At 38.3% G+C, this 17,844-nt stretch overlaps 1 protein-coding gene across 7 annotated transcripts in view; it reads left to right on the forward strand.

The window, feature by feature from the left end:
* DZANK1 (double zinc ribbon and ankyrin repeat domains 1) overlaps positions 1-17,844 on the forward strand; it is an 88,826-nt gene that overhangs the window by 44,533 nt on the left and 26,449 nt on the right. For all 7 annotated transcript variants that reach the window (XR_006891125.1, XR_006891124.1, XR_006891123.1 and 4 more), the window contains exons 11-13: positions 8,755-8,877; positions 10,032-10,196; positions 11,747-11,954. Coding sequence is in view for 4 of the 7 variants with exons in the window: in XM_046679103.1 (XP_046535059.1) it covers positions 8,755-8,877; positions 10,032-10,196; positions 11,747-11,954 (496 nt within the window). In the remaining 3 variants the exon portion in view is untranslated. The remainder of the gene's footprint in view (positions 1-8,754; positions 8,878-10,031; positions 10,197-11,746; positions 11,955-17,844) is intronic.

Genomic DNA, 17,844 nt, shown 5'->3' on the forward strand with positions numbered 1-17,844 from the left:
ATAGTGCTGCAATGAATGTAGGGGTACCTGTGTTACATTGGATTGTTGATTTCAAGTTGTTTGGGTAGACACCCAGTAGTGTGATAGCTGGGTCCTATGGTATTTCTATTTTTAGTTTTTGAGGAATCTCCATACTATTTTCCATAGTGGCTGCGCCAGTTTGCACTCCCACCAGCAGTGGGAGGGTTCCCTTCTCTCCACACCCTCTCCAACATTTGTTATTTTTAGTCTTAGTGATTATAGCCATTTTAACAAGTGTAAGGTGGTATCTTAGTGTAGTTTTGATTTGCATTTCCCTGATTATTAGTGATGTTGAACCTCTTTTCATGTGCTTATTGACCATCTGTATATCTTCTTTGAAAAAAATGTTCATATCCTCTGCCTGTTTTTTGATTGGGCTGTTAGTTTTTTTGTTGTTCAGTTGTGTGAGTTCCTTATATATTATGGTGATTAACCCCTTGTTGGATATATGATCTGCAAATATTTTCTCCCAATTGGTGGATTGTCTTTTGGTTTTGATTCTAGTTTCTTTTGCCTTGCCAGAAGCTCTTTAGTCGGATGAAGTCCCACTTGTTTATTTTTTCTTTTGTTTCCCTTGTCTGAGAAGACATGGAATTTGAAAAGATCCCTTTAAGTTCAATGTCAAAGAGTGTACTATGTATATTATCTTCCAAGAGTTTTACGGTTTCAGGACTTATCTTCAAGTCTTTCATCCATTTTTAGTTTATTTTTGTGTATGGTATAAGATAATGATATACTTTCATTCTTTTTCGTGTGGCTGTCCAGTTTTCCCAACACCATTTATTGAAGAGACTATCTTTTCTCCGTTGTGTGTTCTTGGCACTTTTGTCAAAGATTAGCTGTCCGTAGATGTGTGGTTTTATTTCTGGGCTTTCAGTTCTGTTCCATTGATCTGTGTGCCTGTTTTTGTACCAGTACCATGCCGTTTTGATCACTATGGCTTTGTAGTACATTTTGAAGTCAGGGATTGTGAGGCCTCCAGCTTTGTTCTTTTTCTCAATCGCTAATTGCTTTAGCGATTTGGGGTCTTTGGTTGCCCCATATGAATTTTAGGACTCTTTGTTCTATTTCCGTGAAGAATGTGATTGGGATTCTGATAGGGATTGCATTGAATCTGTAGATTGCTTTGGGTGGTATGGACATTTTAACTATGTTTATTCTTCCAATCCATGTTCGTGGAATCTCTTTATGGCGTCATCTATTTCTTTCAATGTCTTATAGTTTTCATTGTGTAAGTCCTTCACCTCCTTGGTTAAATTTATTCCTTAGGTACTTTATCCTTTTTGTAGTGATTGTAAATGGAATTGTATTCTTGAGTTCTCTTTCTGGACGTTCATTATTACTGTATAGAAATGCAACTGACTTTTGTAGGTTGATTTTGTACCCTGCAACTTTACTATAGTTGTCAATTATTTCTAATAGTTTTCTGGTGGATTCTTTAGGGTTTTCTATAAGGTTGTCTGCAAACAGTGAGAGTTTCACTTCTTCACTCCCTATTTGGATTCCTTTTATTCCTTTCTCTTGCCTAATTGCTCTGGCCAGAACCTCCACTACTATGTTGAATAGGAGTGGTGATAGTGGGCATCCTTGTCTTGTTCCTGTTCTCACGGGGATGGTGTTCAGTTTTTGCCCATTGAGTATGATGTTAGCTGTGGGTTTGTCATATATGGCTTTATTATGTTGAGGTAATTTCCTTCTATCCCTATTTTGTTAAGCGTTTTTATCATAAATGGCTGTTGGATCTTGTCAAATGCTTTCTCTGCATCTATTGAGATGACCATGTGGTTTTTATTCCTCATTTTGTTAATGTGGTGTATCACATTAATTGATTTGCAGATGTTGAACAATCCCTCTGTCTCTGGTATAAATCCCACTTGATCATGATGTGTGATGTTTTTGATATATTGCTGTATTCGATTTGCCAATATTTTGTTGAGGATTTTTGCATCTATGTTCATCAGCGATATTGGCCTGTAGTTTTCACTTTTTGTGTTGTCCTTGTCAGGCTTTGGTATCAGAGTGATGTTTACCTCATAAAATGTGTTAGGAAGCATTCCATCTTCCCTAATTTTTTGGAATAGCTTGAGAAGGATAGGTGTTAAATCCTCTCTGAAAGTTTAGTAGAATTCTTTAGGGAAGCCGTCTCGTCCTGGCCTTTTATTCTTTGTTTACTGTTTCAATCTCTTTCCTTGTGATTGGTCTATTCAGATTATCTGTTTCTTCTTGATTCAGCTTTGGGAGATTGTAAGAGTCTAAGAATTTATCCATTTCCTCTAGATGGTCCATTTTGTTGGCATATATCTTTTTGTAGTATTCTCTTATAATCCATTGTATTTCTGTGGTATCCATTGTTATTTCTCCTCTTTCACTTCTAATTTTATTTATCTGAGCTTTCTCTCTTTTTTACTTTGTAAGTTTGACTAGAGGTTTGTCAATTTTATTTATCTTCTCAAAGAACCAGCTCTTTGTTTCATTGATCCTTTCTACTGCCTTTTTTGTTTCAATAGCATTTATTTCTGCTCTGCTTTTTATTATTTCTCTGCTTCTGCTGACTTTGGGCTTTGTTTGTTCTTCTTTCTCTAATTCAGTTAGGTGTACTTTGAGATTGCTTACTTTTGATTTTTCTTGTTGTTAAGGTGTGCCTGTATTGTGATTTCCTTCTTAATATGGCTTTTGCCACATCCCATATGAGTTGGTATGGTATGTTTTCATTTTCATTTGTCTCCAGATATTTTTTTATTTCTCCTTTAATTTCTTCGAGGGTCCATTGCTTGTTCAATAGCATGTTGTTTAGTCTCCACATCTTTGTCCCTGTCTCAGCTTTTTTCTTGTCATTAATTTCTAGCTTTATAGCATGGTGATTGGAAAAGATGCTTGTTATTATTTCAATTTTCTTAAACCTAAAAGAAGATATTAAAAGTAACACAATAATAGTAGGGGACCTGAACACCCCACTCACATCATTTGACAGATCATCCAGACAGAAAATCAACAAGGAAACAGTGGAATTAAATGAAAAGCTAGACCAGTTGGACTTAATAGACAAATATAGTACATGCCATCCCAAAACAGCAGAATACACATTCTTCTCAATTGCCCATGGAACATTCTCAAGGATAGAACGTATGTTGGGAAACAAGGCAAGCTTCAATAAATTTGTTAACAGTTTCTTTATGTACCTTGGTGCTCCTGTGTTCGCTGCATAGACATTTATAAGTGTTATGTCTTCCTGGTGGAGTGTCCCTTATGATCATTATTACTGATTATATATTCTTTGTCTCTTTTTATCTGTCTTATCTTGAAGTCTATTTTGTCTGATATAAGTATTGCAATATCTGCTTTCTTTTGTTTGCCATTAGCTTGGAGTATCGTCTTCCATTCCTTCACTCTGAGCCTGTGTTTGTCGTTGGAACTGAGATGTGTTTCCTGGAGGCAGCATATTGTCGGGTCTTGTTCTTTAATCCATCTTGGCACTCTGCGTCTTTTTATTGGGAAATTCAATCCATTTAAGTTTAGGGTGATTATCAATATATGGGGGCTTAATGCTGCCATTTTATCACTTGTTTTCTGGTTCCCCTGCATTTCCTTTGTTTCTCATCCTGTGCATTTGGTCTACCAATTGAGTTATGTAGTTTTTTATGATGCGTTTCTTTTTTTCTCCTTATTTATTATCTGTGTTTCTGTTCTGCTTTTTCGTTCAGTAGTTACCATGAGGTTTGTATTCACAATCTCGTAGATAAGATAGTCCATTTTCTGATGGCCTCCTATTTCCTTAGACTAAACCGATTCAGTCTCTTTCCTATTCCCCTCCTAAGCTGTTTTTCTCACATCTTATTCCATCTTGTGTTGTGAGTTTGTGATTAAAATGACAAGATTATCTTTGTTTATCATGTTTTCCTTCTCTGTATCTTTAATGCTATTCTTGAGTGTTTGCTAACTTGTTCTGATGTATAGCTACAAATTTCTGTTTTTATTCCATTCTTTGTAACCCTTTCTCCCTTTTTTTTTCAGATATGAGGACCTTCTTGAGGATTTCTTGTAGGAGGGGGTCTTGTGGCTATGAACTCCCTTAGCTTTTGTTTATCTGGGAAAGTTTTAATTTCTCCATCATATCTGAAGGATATTTTTGCTGGATATAGTATTCTTGGCTTAAAGTTTTTGTCCTTCAGAGATTTGAATATGTCATTCCAGTCTCTCCTAGTCTGTAAGGTTTCTGCAGAAAAATCTGCTGAAAGCCTGATAGGGGTTCCCTTGTAGGTTATTTTCTTTTGCCTTGCTGCCCTTAGTATTCTTTCTTTGTCATTCACTTTTGCCAGTTTCACTACTATATGCATTGCAGTAGGTCTTTTTACATTGACATATTTAAGAGATCTGGCAGCCTATTCCACATGGATTTCCATCTACTTCCCTAGGTTTCAGAATTTCTCTGCCATTATTTCTTTCTTTCTTTTTTTTTAAGATTGGCAGCTGAGCTAGCAACTGTTGCCAATCCTATTTCTTTTTCTGCTTTTTCTCCCCACGTCCCCCCAGTACATAGTTGTATATTTTAGTTGTGGGTCCTTCTAGTTGTGGCATGCTGCTTCAGCATGGCATAATGAGTGGTGCCATGTTCGTGCCCAGGATCCAAACCAGTGAAACACTGGGCTGCTGAAATGGAGCGCACGAACTTAACCAGTCAACCACGGGGCCAGCCCCTCTGCTATTATTTCTTTGATTAAGCTTTCTGCTCCCTTCTCCTTTTCTTCTCCCTCTTGAATACCTATAATTCTTATACTGCATTTCCTAATTGAGTTGGATATTTCTTGGAGACTTTCTTTATTTCTTTTTAGCCTTAGTTCTCTCTCCTCCTCCATCTGGAGTGTTTCAACCATCTATCCTCAGTTATGCTGATTTGCTCCTCTATGATGTTAGCTCGAGTGTTTGGGGAGTCCATATTTTGTTTTATCTCTTCCATTGTGTCTTTCATATCCAATATTTCTGATTGATTCTTCTTTATAGTTTCAATCTCTTTTGTTAAGTAGCTCCAGAACTTGTTGAGTTGTTTTTCTACATTCTCTTTTAACTCGTTAAGTTTTTTGATGATAGCTATTTTGAATTCTCCCTCATTTAGATTACATACTCTGTGTCCTCAGGACTGATTTCTGGGTACTTGTCATTTTCTCACTAGTCTGGAGAGCTAATATAATGTTTGATATTCCCAGAGGGTATGGCTCTGTTTTTGTGCATCCTGGTATTATTTGGTCGCAGTTACTGCGTATCACCACTGGGTGGGGGTCAAGAGCTATGTATTCTGAGCCCTCTGCTGTCCGCCAAGATCCCAGGTACTGGAGCCAGCACTGGGCAGATGAGGGGGAGGGATGCTTTCTCCTGCATGCTCTCAGGGTTTTCTCACTCTGCCCTCACTATCTGCTCTCCTGCGGTGTTGGCCTGTTGAGGTCACCCCTGCATTAGCTTTCACCTTGGTAAGGGTTTTCCCTTAGGCTGCAAGGGCCCTCAGCCATCTTTGATGTTCTCGTGAACAAATGTCCCCTCCCCTGTTCCTTCCCTCTTGGAGGCTACCCATGGTCCTGGATCCCAGTCTTTTGGGGAGGGAGCGAAGTTTTGTCTCACCCTGTTCCACCTCCTCTGAATGGGGCTCCAGCCTCTCCACCCTCCATCATATGGCTGCATGGGTCTCTCAGATGTCTTTTGGGTTGTGTGGATGTCCTCTGTTGGAGTATGAATGTCTTTTTCATCGTATGGTAGAGGAGAGAGGTCATTGGAGAACTCACTCTACCATGGTGCTGACGTCACTCCTGATTTCCTATCTTTTTATTCATTGTGGGAAGAATATATGCTTTAAAATTCTGGTAGCCAGTTCCAGCATCTGATCCATCTTAGGGCTGGACTCAATTGATTTTCTTTTCTTTTGAAAGGCATTTAGTTCTAGTTCATTCCAGGCACTGTGTTCCCCAAACCAGGGATATAAATTATTGGCTGTTAAAGCAAAGCAAAACAAAACAAACAGCAACAACAAACTAAGGACTCATCAGAGAATAAATAACAGAATCCAGAAGCATCACAACCTGGCATATTTAACAGCAGGACACAATCTAAAATTCCTCAACATGCTCAAAAACAACAAAACTGGCGGTTGTAGAGGGAGGGGAGCAGAAAGTTTGGTCTCTGTGCAGATATTTTTTCTTTAGCTGAACTGCTTTGAGTGTTCTGTCCATGGTTTGTTCAGGGGTCAGTAAGAGATGTGACCAGAATTTGGGGATCTCCTCTTTGTTTTTTTTTTTTTTTCTGGGAGCTCTCTACCTCTTCAGTAGCCAGATATTCCCCAGCTTCAGTTTTATGGTTCTCCTAGCCAGAAATGCTGTTCCTTTCCCACCTGTTCACATGTGTTGTGTGGACTCCTTCAGCCCCAGGCTAAAAGGGAACTAACTTTGTTGACACCCCTCCTCCTGTGTGCACTTGCTACGAGGGTCTGTCTGCTCCTCTTCATTCTCCAGTGCCTTCATGTCGTATGAGCAGGTTTTAGTTCTTTTCTGTGTGGTAGTCATTTGGTGTGGTCTTCCTCTGTCACGACCAAAAGGAAAATCTGTATAGTTTCTCTCTAAAAAGATGGTTTATGTTATAAAATATGTGTTTCCTTTTCAGAACTGAGACTAAAAAGCATGCTAATGAGCTGACAAATTTAATAAGAAAACCCGTCTATTACCAAATAAAATCTGATGCAATTTTAGGATAGCCTTTTCTTGATTGTCATTTGTTTATCTTTCAGACTTTATGTCACTCTCCCATCATGAACTTACACTTTATAATTTTCCAAGACACCACAGAAAAAAAATAGTGACATTGGGAGAGCATTAAAAAAGAGAGCAGTGGTGCTTTGGAGTTCTTGGAGTGATTTTTCTGATAGGTTTAAGTGAATTGCCAAGCAAAAGATTTATTTTTTCAGACATTCTGGACTTCTTATATAAATAGTAAAATAATTTAAACTGATTTTATTAACTGTCAGTGATGTAGTTGTTTCTGGGTCTCACCTGTCAAGAAAAGTCTTTCAGGAACAATTAATAAACTGTATTTCTATCTAAATGGTATATCAGAGTTTAGATGTCACAATGAGAGTATTTGTCATTGAAGTGCCATCGAAGTAACAATGCGTGTTCAATCTGATTGCTTTATGTCTTTTCTTTGTTTAGCAGCATTAATTTGAATGGAGTAAGATAACTTTTCTTCCTTTAAAGCAATGTTATATAAAAAATCTATTTGAATAGTAGATGCATTTAAATAAAAGGTCTGAAGGCTTTATATTTAGAAACCCAAGTTGGCAAGTTTTATATCAAGACCCTGTTTTAAGAGTAGTATAAATTGAAACATAAGTCTGAAGCAAAAGTATCCAAAGGGTTTCTCCTTTGATTTATTCCAAGGAGTCTCTCTCTAATTGCACAGAAATGGGGTGAAGGTAAACGTACTCAAAAGAAGGATTATCTTTCTCAGCATCTGTGGATTTTAGGGGCTCACGTGGCCTCTTTGTGGACAGATAACTCTTTTAGGATAAGGGAGTAAGACTTGAAGTAAAACAGGATACAGTTGGACAAATAAAGTTAACTAAAATAACAATCTTTAAGGAAGAAGTGTCCTTAAAGAACGTTTTCTCTAGTGCGCACACTCTTAGCATTGTACATGGGATGCATGACAGCACACACGTTCAGTTACCAAGTGAATCAATTACTCGTTGATTCATTCATTCAATAATTACTTGAATGACTCCCATGTGCCAAGGTAGCAGGTACTGTGCCAAGTGGGAAAAAAATGTGAAATGATAGTCCTTTCCCTTAAAAAAATTAGGATCTAGTAGAAAGCAAGATGAGAAGGGAAGGAAGCTGACATACTGAGCTTGACCCTATGCTCTGCATTCCTATGTACTTAATTGCCGTTAACCATCTAAAATTCCCCTGCAGACCTGGGAGGAAGCTGCTGTATTGAAGAGACTGCATGGAGTCCTGCATAAAAGTCATGGCCCAGTTTCCAATCTTAGGTCTTACCCTCTCTGTGCCTCAGTTTCCCTCTGTAAAATAAAGATGATGTTGGCACCCACCTCGCAGGAGGTCTGTCATGTGGATTGACGCAAGGGTACAGGGGCTGTGTTCAGAACATTGCCTGCACATAGTAGGTGATCATGTCACAGTGACGATTACTGTCATCCCCACTTGTTGATGAGAAATCTCTTCCCAGGCAATAGTTAGTAAGTAGCACGAGCAAAGACTCGAATCCAGATCCACCTAACACAGTCTTGGAAATTCTCACAAAACAATTCTATCTCCCCCAAATAAAATAATTCTTCTCATGTCTCAAGAGAGGAAAATAAATTCACATTTCCAGATGGAAACTAGACCCCAAAGGATAGAAGATAAAGCTAGTCGTGACACCTTAGGTCGCTCACCCTCTTTACCTTCTTTCTTTGTTAATGTTATTGTAAATCAGCGGGAGGCTTGCTGCCTTTGGTGTTAAAGATACTGAGGAACATCAAGTTGTGTGAGACACCAGTTTCATCGACTGTCTGTGAAGGAATGTGTGTTCTTTGTACTAATTTGTTAATTGATGAAGCTCATCAGTTTTCCTCTTTTGGACAAAAATACTGTATTTCTAGGGCTTACATTGATTTGGGGCTTTTTTCTTTTCTGGAATGGAGGGGGATTGGAGAATATAGTATTGATCTGCCTGTAAATGCGTTGTGTTCACCAGTCCGTGTGCAGTGGAGCTAAAGCCCCTCCTCCGCCCACTCAGAAAGGGGAGAGCGTTTCCTGCCCCACATGTGGTCGCCGGAGTCGCCGGGAAGCGCGCTGCTGTGACTGGCATGGAGCCACGGTGCGTATTTGAATACGGACCTGCTCGGTGCTGAGCACCTCACCAACACCTGGAGGGAGCCAGCTCCTCCTCTGCCAGGGCCTCGCAGAGGTGGCTTCTTAGGATTTGGGTACTGGCACCTAGTTACCTAAGAATCTGGAGACACAGATAATTAATTCTCTTAAACTGAGAAAGGTGTCTCATTGCAGTTTTTTTCTTAAAGATTGGCACCTGAGCTAACAACTGTTGCCAGTCTTCTTTTTTTTTTTCTTCTTTCTGCTTTTTCTCCCCAAATCCCCCCAGTACATAGTTGTATATTTTTAGTTGTGGGTCCTTCTAGTTGTGGCATGTGGGACGCCGCCTCAGCGTGGCCTGACGAGCAGTGCCATGTCTGTGCCCAGGATCCAAACTAGCAAAACCCTGGGCCGCCACAGCGGAGTGTGCGAACTTAACCACTTGGCCACGGGGCTGGCCCCATCCAATCTTCTTTTTTTTTTCTCTTCTCATTACAGTTTTAATTTGGATTTCTTTGAGGTTAAACTTTTTCACTCATTTATTGACTATTGGCATTTCTTATTTTATGAATTGTTTGTTTACCTACCTTTTTAATAAAACACAAAAATATGTATTTATTTATTTGAATAAGTGTTGCATGTAAATTATACAAAAGGCTTATAGTGGAGGCGTGGTCTGTCTCCTCATCCCAGCCCCGCAGCTCCTCTCCCCAGAAGCGGCCACTGTTACCAGTTTCTGAGGTGTTATTTCAGCCATTCAATGCGTCAATAACTAAACTAGTAGTGAATATGAACACTGATGCAATTCTTTTCACCTAGCAATGCGTCTTGTTAGTAACCTCTTCCTTCTTTTCGTTGGCTTCATAATATTCCACTGTCTGTCTGTACCATGATGTATTTTGGCCCTCCTCTGGTGCTGGACTTCTAGGTTGTTTCCAGTTATTTCCTTTAAAACCACAATCCTGCAGGGAATGGTCTTGAATATACTTCTTTGTGTACTTGTCCATCTACAGGATAAATTCTAGAAGGTAAAATTGCTGTGTCAGGGAGTGGGCATATGTTATTTTGGTGGCTGGAGATTGCATGGTGTGGGAGTAATTTATGTGGGGAAATTGTGACTCTAATATTCATGAGAACATAACAATATTTTCTGTCCTCTAGCTTGGCATTCCTGCTTGCTACTCTGTTTGCCCTAAATGTGAGGCCAGCAATCACCCATCTGCCCGGTTCTGTGGCTCCTGTGGTATTTATGTGAAGTCCTCGGCCAGACTTAGTGTGGACAGCCTCCTGGCTCTAGCTGCTGGAGAACCTGGCCCTTTTGCTGAGGTGAGACCTCCTCTGCAGTCAGAACTGGTGCCCAGGAAGAAGTTGTGACTCTGGACTTGTGTTCTCCACCCTGTGAATCAACCCAGGGAAAGAGAACCAAAACGTTCAGACCTTTTGCATGGACTTTCGACTAGGTGTATAAATAAATGAAATCAATTTAGGTTTTAAACACTTGAGTGATTTCTTCAGAAATCAAAGATCTATGCATTTATCTCTAGTAGAATGAGGTCTAATTGCATCTGCAAGGCAATAGATATAATGTCCTTAGGGAGAGGTAGATTTAAACTACATAGGATAGAAAGTACTTCTCTTGAATTTCTTATGTGACGCACCAAGAACATTCCCCCCGACTCTTATATTTTAGAAAACTTACATCTGGTATATAAAATTGCTTTTGCCATTTATAGCAATTGGACAGTATGAGGAAAATCTCACAACGTTGTTGTCAGAAGGACTTAATCTCTAATTGGCTTTGTGTTAGTCTTTTGTGAATTTCTCTAAGCTACATAAAGACTTTGCAGGTTTCTTTTCTTTTCTTTTTTTTTTTTTGAGGAAGATTAGCCCTGAGCTAACATCTGCTGCCAATCCTCCTCTTTTTTGCTGAGGAAGATTGCCCTGAGCAAACATCCGTGCCCATCTTCCTCTACTTTATATGTGGGATGCCTACCACAGCAGGTTTGCCAAGTGGTGCGTAGGTCCGCACCCAGGATCCGAACCGGCAAACCCCGGGCCGCCAAAGCAGAACGTGTGAACTTAACCGCTGCACCATTGGGCTGGCCCCTGCAAGTTTCTTCTTATCTCTTTGCTAGAAGAATTTGAAGATCGATAGTTATTAGAGAGACAGCACATGCACCCAGCCACTTCGCATTCATTTTTAGGTAGTTCATGGCCTTCTTAACCCATATTGAAAGACTTATAGACCCTGGGACCTTTGTGCAAAGGAGACAAAGGTGTTCTTTCCTCAAGACGCTTGACTGCCATCTGTTGGAAATTGATTGTAATATACTAATTTTGTTAGAAAGACATTTTCTTCCATCTACCAGAAAAATTGTCCTCATAAATATGCAAATATATGATGTCTACCATGTGAATGGTACCCCTTTAGATGCAATGCTGTTGTGTAGTGCAACAGCCTACATAACCTTACATGGTGGTCCTCTCAGGTCCGCAGGTCCAGGTGCAGGAGCGTCTCTCACAGAAAATGTTGGTGCCCAGTGACTGGGTGTGGATGAGTAGTAAAGGCTATCTTCATTAGATTGTGGAGGTGAGAGAATAGCTACCACCCCGGCCTCAGGCAGGAGAGAGAACATCAGTTATTTGCTGAATCTGAGACAGTAAATGGCCAAGGGGATGGGGCTGGCTTCATAGATCAGGCTGAAAGTTGCTGGGAAAGACAGAAACAAGGAAGATGAGGCAAGGGCTGAAAACTCCTTTTTAGTTCCAAGTACAGTTTTGGGGAGATAATTTTCCTTCTGATTAGAATTGTTTTCTGTGAGTAACATGAAGAATTAATTATGTTCTGATATCTTATGTTTCTGCCTCACTTATAGCCCCGATCTGCCTGGCAGTCCCCAAATGTTTCTCTCCCCAAGCCTGATGCTGGGACCAAGAAGGATGTAGGAACACAGACCACTGGCCTGTTCTACCCATCTGGCAAGCTACTAGCCAAAAAGGAGCTGGAAATGGCTTCTCAAAAGCAGAGGCAGGAGAAAATGAGTGACCACAGACCTCTCCTCACAGCTGTCAGCCCAGGAAGAGGTGAGGAAAAAGACGATTTCTTGTCAGGAGGGAACTCTTTCTCTGAAAGAAAATTTTGTTTTTTCTTCCTTTAGATTTGTTTTTATGTATAAGGAGTAAGTTCCTTTCTTTTTCTTTTTTCACGTAATTTTCCTTTGTGTGGATAACAGCTCTTCCTTAAACTTTTGGCACTCTGATGTTTTGACTCGTAGCCCGCTTGTCTAGTTTGTAAATCAGATAGCACATATGGATTTCTACTATTATGGCAGAAATGTTGTTGGTCTGTGTTGTTATTGCTATCTGATGTTATCTCTTTTTTTATTGCGGTAAAATCCACATAGCAAAATTCACCATTTTAACCATTTTAAAGTGTACAATTCAGTGACATTTAGTACATTAGCAATATTGTACAACCATTACCACTCTCTTTGTCCAGACCATTTTCATCACCCCAAAAGTCAACCCTGTTCTCTTTGAGCAGTCACTCCCCACACCTCCTCTCCCAGGTGCTTGGCAGCCACAAATCTACCTTCTGTCTTTACAGATTTGCGTCTTCTGGACACTTCATATTAATGGAAGCATATAATATCTGGTCTTTTGTGACTGGCTTCTTTCACTTAGTATAATGTTCTCAAGGTTCATCTATGTTTTGGCATGTTTTAGTACTTCATTCTTTTTTTAAAGCTGAATAATATTCTGTTGTTAGCATATATGACATTTGGTTGATCTCTTCATCAGTTGATGGACATTTGAGTTTTGTCTACCTTTTGGCTGTTGTGAATAATGCTGCTGTGAACATTCATGTGTAAGTTTTTCTGTAGACGTGTTTTCGTTTTTCTTGGTTATATCCATAGGAGTGCAATTGCTGAATCAAATGGTAACATTATGTTTAACTTTTTGAGGAACTCCCAGACTGTTTTCCAAAATGGCGGCACTATTTTCCATTCTGACCAGCACTGTATGAGGGTTCCGATTTCTTTACATCTTTGCCAACTCTTGTTATTATCTTTTTCGTTATAGTCATCCTGGTAGGTGTGAAGTGGTATTACATTATGGTTTTAATTAGCATTTCCCTGGTGACTAATGATGTTAAGCATCTTTTCATGTGCTTGTTGGTCATGTGCTTGTTGGTCATGTGATGTTGGTATATTTTCTCTATTCAGATCCTTTGTCCAGTTTTTTTCTTTTTTGGCTGAGGAAGATTTGCCCTGAACTAACATCTGTGCCAGTCTTCCTCCACTTTATATATGGATTGCCGCCACAGCATGGCTGACGGGTGGTGTATGTCCATGCCTAGAATCCAAACCTACAAACGTGGGTCACCGAAGCGGAGTGTGCTGAACTTAACCACTATGCCGAGGAGCTGGCACCCTTTGTCCATTTTTTAACTTGTTTTTTTTGTCTTTTTGCTATTGAGATATAAGAGTTCTTTATATATTCTGAATACTAGACTCTTACCAGATATAGAATTTGCAAATATTTCCTACCATTCTGTAGGTTGTCTTTGAACTTTTCTATGTCCTATGAAGCACAAAAGTTTTAAATTTTAAGTCAAAATTTTTTTTCTTTTGTTGCTTGTGTTTTTCGTGTCATATCTAAGAATCCGTTGCTGAATTCAGGTCACCAATATTTACCCCATCTTTTCTTCTAAGATTTTTAAAGTTTTAGCTCTCACATTTAGGTTTTGGGTCCATTTTGAGTTAGTTTTTGTATATGGTGTGCAACTTCATTATTTTTCAGGCAGCTCTCCAGTTGTCCCAGTACCATTTGTTGAAGAGATGATTCTTTCCCTGTTGAATGGTCTTGGTGCCCTTGTCAGAAGGCAGTTGGCCATAGATACATGGGTTTATTTCTGGACTTTCAATTCTATTGCACTGATCTATATGTCTATCCTTATGCCAGAACCACACCGTTTTGATTACTGTTGCTTTGTAGTAGATTTTGGAATTGAGAAGTGTAAGTCTTCCAACTTTGTTCCTCTTTTTCAAGATTCTTTTGGCTATTCTGGGTCCTTGAGTTTCCATATGAATTTTAAGATCAGCTTGCCGATTTCTACAAAGAGGCTAACTGGGATTCTGATAGGGGTTGTGTTGACTCTACAGATCAGTTTGGGGAGTATTGCTATCTTAACAATATTAAGCCTTCCAATCCACAAAACATGGGATGTATTTCCAATTATTTAGATCTTTAATTTCCTTCAATAGAGTTTTGTAGGTTTAAGACTATAAGTTTTGTATCTCTTTTTTTTTTAACTTTATTCTTAAATATTTTATTGTTTTTGATGTTATTGTGAATAGAATCTTTTCCCAATTTTATTTTTGGACTGTTTGCTGCAAGTGTATTTTTGTATATTGATCTTATATTTTACAACTTTGTGAACTTCTAAAATTAGTTCTAATAGTTCATTAGTAGATTCCTAGAATTTTCTATATACAAATCGTGTCATCTGTGAATATAGTTTTACTTCTTACTTTCTAGCCTGGATGACTTTTATTTCATTTTCTTACCCAATTTCCCTGGTTAGAACCTCCAGTACAATGTTAAATAGAAGTGGTAAGGCAGGAATCCTTGTCTTGTTCCTGATTTTAGGTGAAAGCATCCAGTCTTTAACTATTAAGTATGATATCATCTGTGGATTTTTCATAGATGCCCTTTCTCAAATGAAGGAAATACCTTCCTATACCTAATTTTTGAGTATGTTTTATTTTTTTATCATGAAAGCATTTGGCCTTTGTCAAATGCTTCTCTGCCTATATTTAGATGATCATGTGATTTTTGCTTTTTATTCCATTGATGGTGTTTTACATTAATTGATTTTCAGAGGTTAAACCAACCTTTCATTCCTGGGATAAACCCCACTTAGGCATGTTGTATAGTTCTTTTTGTAGGTTTGTGGGTTCAGTTTGCTAATGTTTTGTTGAAGATTTTTATGTCTATATTCATAAAAGAGGTTGGTCTTCAGTTTTCTTTCTTTGTGATGTCTTTGTCTGGTTTTGGTATCAGAATAATACTGGCCTATAGTTTTCTCTCCTCTTCTATTTTTTGGAAATTCTTATGAAGAATTGATATTAACTCTTCCTTAAATGTTTGGTAGAATTCATCTGTGAAGCCACTTGGGCCTGAATTTTTGTCTAATGGGTAATTTTGATTACTAATTTAATCTCTTTACTTCTTATAGGTCTATGTAGATTTTCTATTTCTTGTTGAGTCAGTTTTGGTAGTTTATATATTTCTAGATATTTGTCCATGTCATCTGAGTTATCTAATTTATTAGTATACAGTTGTTCATAGTTTTCCTTCATAATCCTTTTTATTTCAGTAAGGTTAATGTTAATTTCCCTATTTCATTTCTGATTCTAATAATTTGAGTGATTTCTCTTTTTCTTGGTTGATCTAGAGAAGAACCAACTTTTGGTTTTGTTGATTTTCTCTATTGTTTTTCTATTCTGTTATTTTTTTTCATTTCCACTCTAATCTTCATTGTTTCCTTCTTTCTTCTTACTTTATGTTGAGTTTGCTCTTCTTTTTCTAGTTTCTCAAGGTCAAAAGTTTAAGTCTTGATTTGAGATCTTTCTCTTTTTTTATTTTTTTATTTTTATTTTTATTATTTTTATTTTTTTTTATTAAGGTTATGATAGTTAACAACCTTGTGAAATTACAGTTGTACATCATTATTAGTCATGTTGTGGGTACACCACTTCACCCCTAGTGCCCTCCCCCCACTCCCCCTTTCCCCTGGTAACCACCGATCAGTTCTCTTTGTCCATATGTTAACTACCACCTATGAGTGGAGTCATACAGAGTTCGTCTTTCTCTGTCTGGCTTATTTCACTCAACATAATACCCTCAAGGTCTATCCATGTTGTTGTGAATGGGACGACTTTGTCCTTTTTTATGGCTGAGTAGTATTCCATTGTATATATATATATATATATATATATATACCATATCTTCTTTATCCAATCATCAGTTGCTGGGCACTTACGTTGGTTCCATGACTTGGCTATTGTGAATAATGCTGCGATGAACATGGGGTGCATGGGACTTTTGGAATTGCTGATTTCAGGTTCTTAGGATAGATACCCAGTAGTGGGATGGCTGGGTCATAAGGTATTTCTATTCTTAACTTTTTTGAGGAATCTCCATACTGTTTTCCATAGTGGCTGCACCAGTTTGCATTCCCACCAACAGTGTATGAGGGTTCCTTTTTCTCCACAGCCTCTCCAACATTTGTCACTCTTGGTTTTGGATATTTTTGCCATTCTAACAGGTGTAAGGTGATATCTTAGTGTAGTTTTGATTTGCATTTCCCTGATGATTAGTGATGATGAGCATCTTTTCCTGTGTCTATTGGCCATCCGTATATCTTCTTTGGAGAAATGTCTGTTCATGTCCCCTGCCCATTTTGTAATTGGGTTGTTTGATTTTTTATTGTTGAGTTGTGTGAGTTCTTTGTATGTCATGGAGATTAACCCTTTGTCAGATAAATAACTTGTACATATTTTTTCCCAATTAGTGGGCTGTTTTTTGTTTCAATCCTGTTTTCCCTTGCCTTGAAGAAGCTCTTTAGTCTGATGAAGTCCCATTTGTTTATTCTTTCTATTGTTTCCCTCATGTGAGGGGTTATGGTGTCCGAAAAGATTCTTTTGAAGCTGATGTCAAAGAGTGTACTGCCGATATTCTCTTCTAGAAGACTTATTGTTTCAGGCCTAATCTTTAGGTCTTTGATCCATTTTGAGTTTATTTTAGTAAATGGTGAAAAAGAATGCTTGATTTTCATTCTTTTACATGTGGCTGTCCAGTTTTCCCAGCACCATTTGTTGAAGAGACTTTCTTTCCTCCATTGTAGGCCCTCAGCTCCTTTGTCAAAGATTAGCTGTCCATAGATGTGTGGTTTTATTTCTGGGCTTTCAATTCTGTTCCATTGATCTGTGCATCTGTTTTTGTACCAGTACCATGCTGTTTTGATTACTGTAGCTTTGTAGTATGTTTTGAAGTCAGGGATTGTGATGCCTCCAGCTTTGTTCTTCTTTCTCAGGATTGCTTTAGCAATTCGGGGTCTTTTGTTGCCCCATATGAATTTTAGGATTCTTTGTTCAGTTTCTGTAAAGAATGACGTTGGAATTCTGATTGGGATAGTGTGGAATCTGTAGATTGCTTTAGGTAATATGGACATTTTAACTATGTTTATTCTTCCAATCCATGTGCATGGAATGTCTTTCCATCTCTTTATGTCGTCGTCAATTTTTTTCAAGAAGGTCTTGTAGTTTTCGTTGTATAGATCTTTCACTTCCTTGGTTAAATTTATCCCAAGGTATTTTATTCTTTTTGTTGTGATTGTGAATGGGATTGAGTTCTTGAGATCTTTTTCTGTTAGTTCATTGTTAGCATATAGAAATGCTACTGATTTATGTATGTTGATTTTATACCCTGCAACTTTGCTGTAGTTGTTGATTGTTTCTAATAGTTTTTCTATGGATTCTTTGGGGTTTTCTATATATAAGATCATGTCGTCTGCAAACAGCGAGAGTTTTACTTCTTCCTTGCCTATTTGGATTCCTTTTATTTCTTTTTCCTGCTGAATTGCTCTGGCCAAAACCTCCAGTACTATGTTGAATAAGAGTGGTGAAAGTGAGCACCCTTGTCTTGTTCCTGTTCTGAGAGAGATGGGTTTCAGTTTTTGTCCATTGAGTATGATGTTGGCTGTGGGTTTTTCATATATGGGCTTTATTATGTTGAGGTACTTTCCTTCTATACCTATTTTATTGAGGGTTTTTATCATAAATGGATGTTGGATCTTGTCGAATGCTTTCTCTGCATCTATTGAGACGATCATCTGGTTTTTGTTTCTCATTTTGTTAATGTAGTGAATCACATTGATTGACTTGCGGATGTTGAACCGTCCCTGTGT

Source organism: Equus quagga, chromosome 12 (assembly GCF_021613505.1).
Source record: "Equus quagga isolate Etosha38 chromosome 12, UCLA_HA_Equagga_1.0, whole genome shotgun sequence".
Taxonomy (NCBI): Eukaryota; Metazoa; Chordata; class Mammalia; order Perissodactyla; family Equidae; genus Equus; species Equus quagga.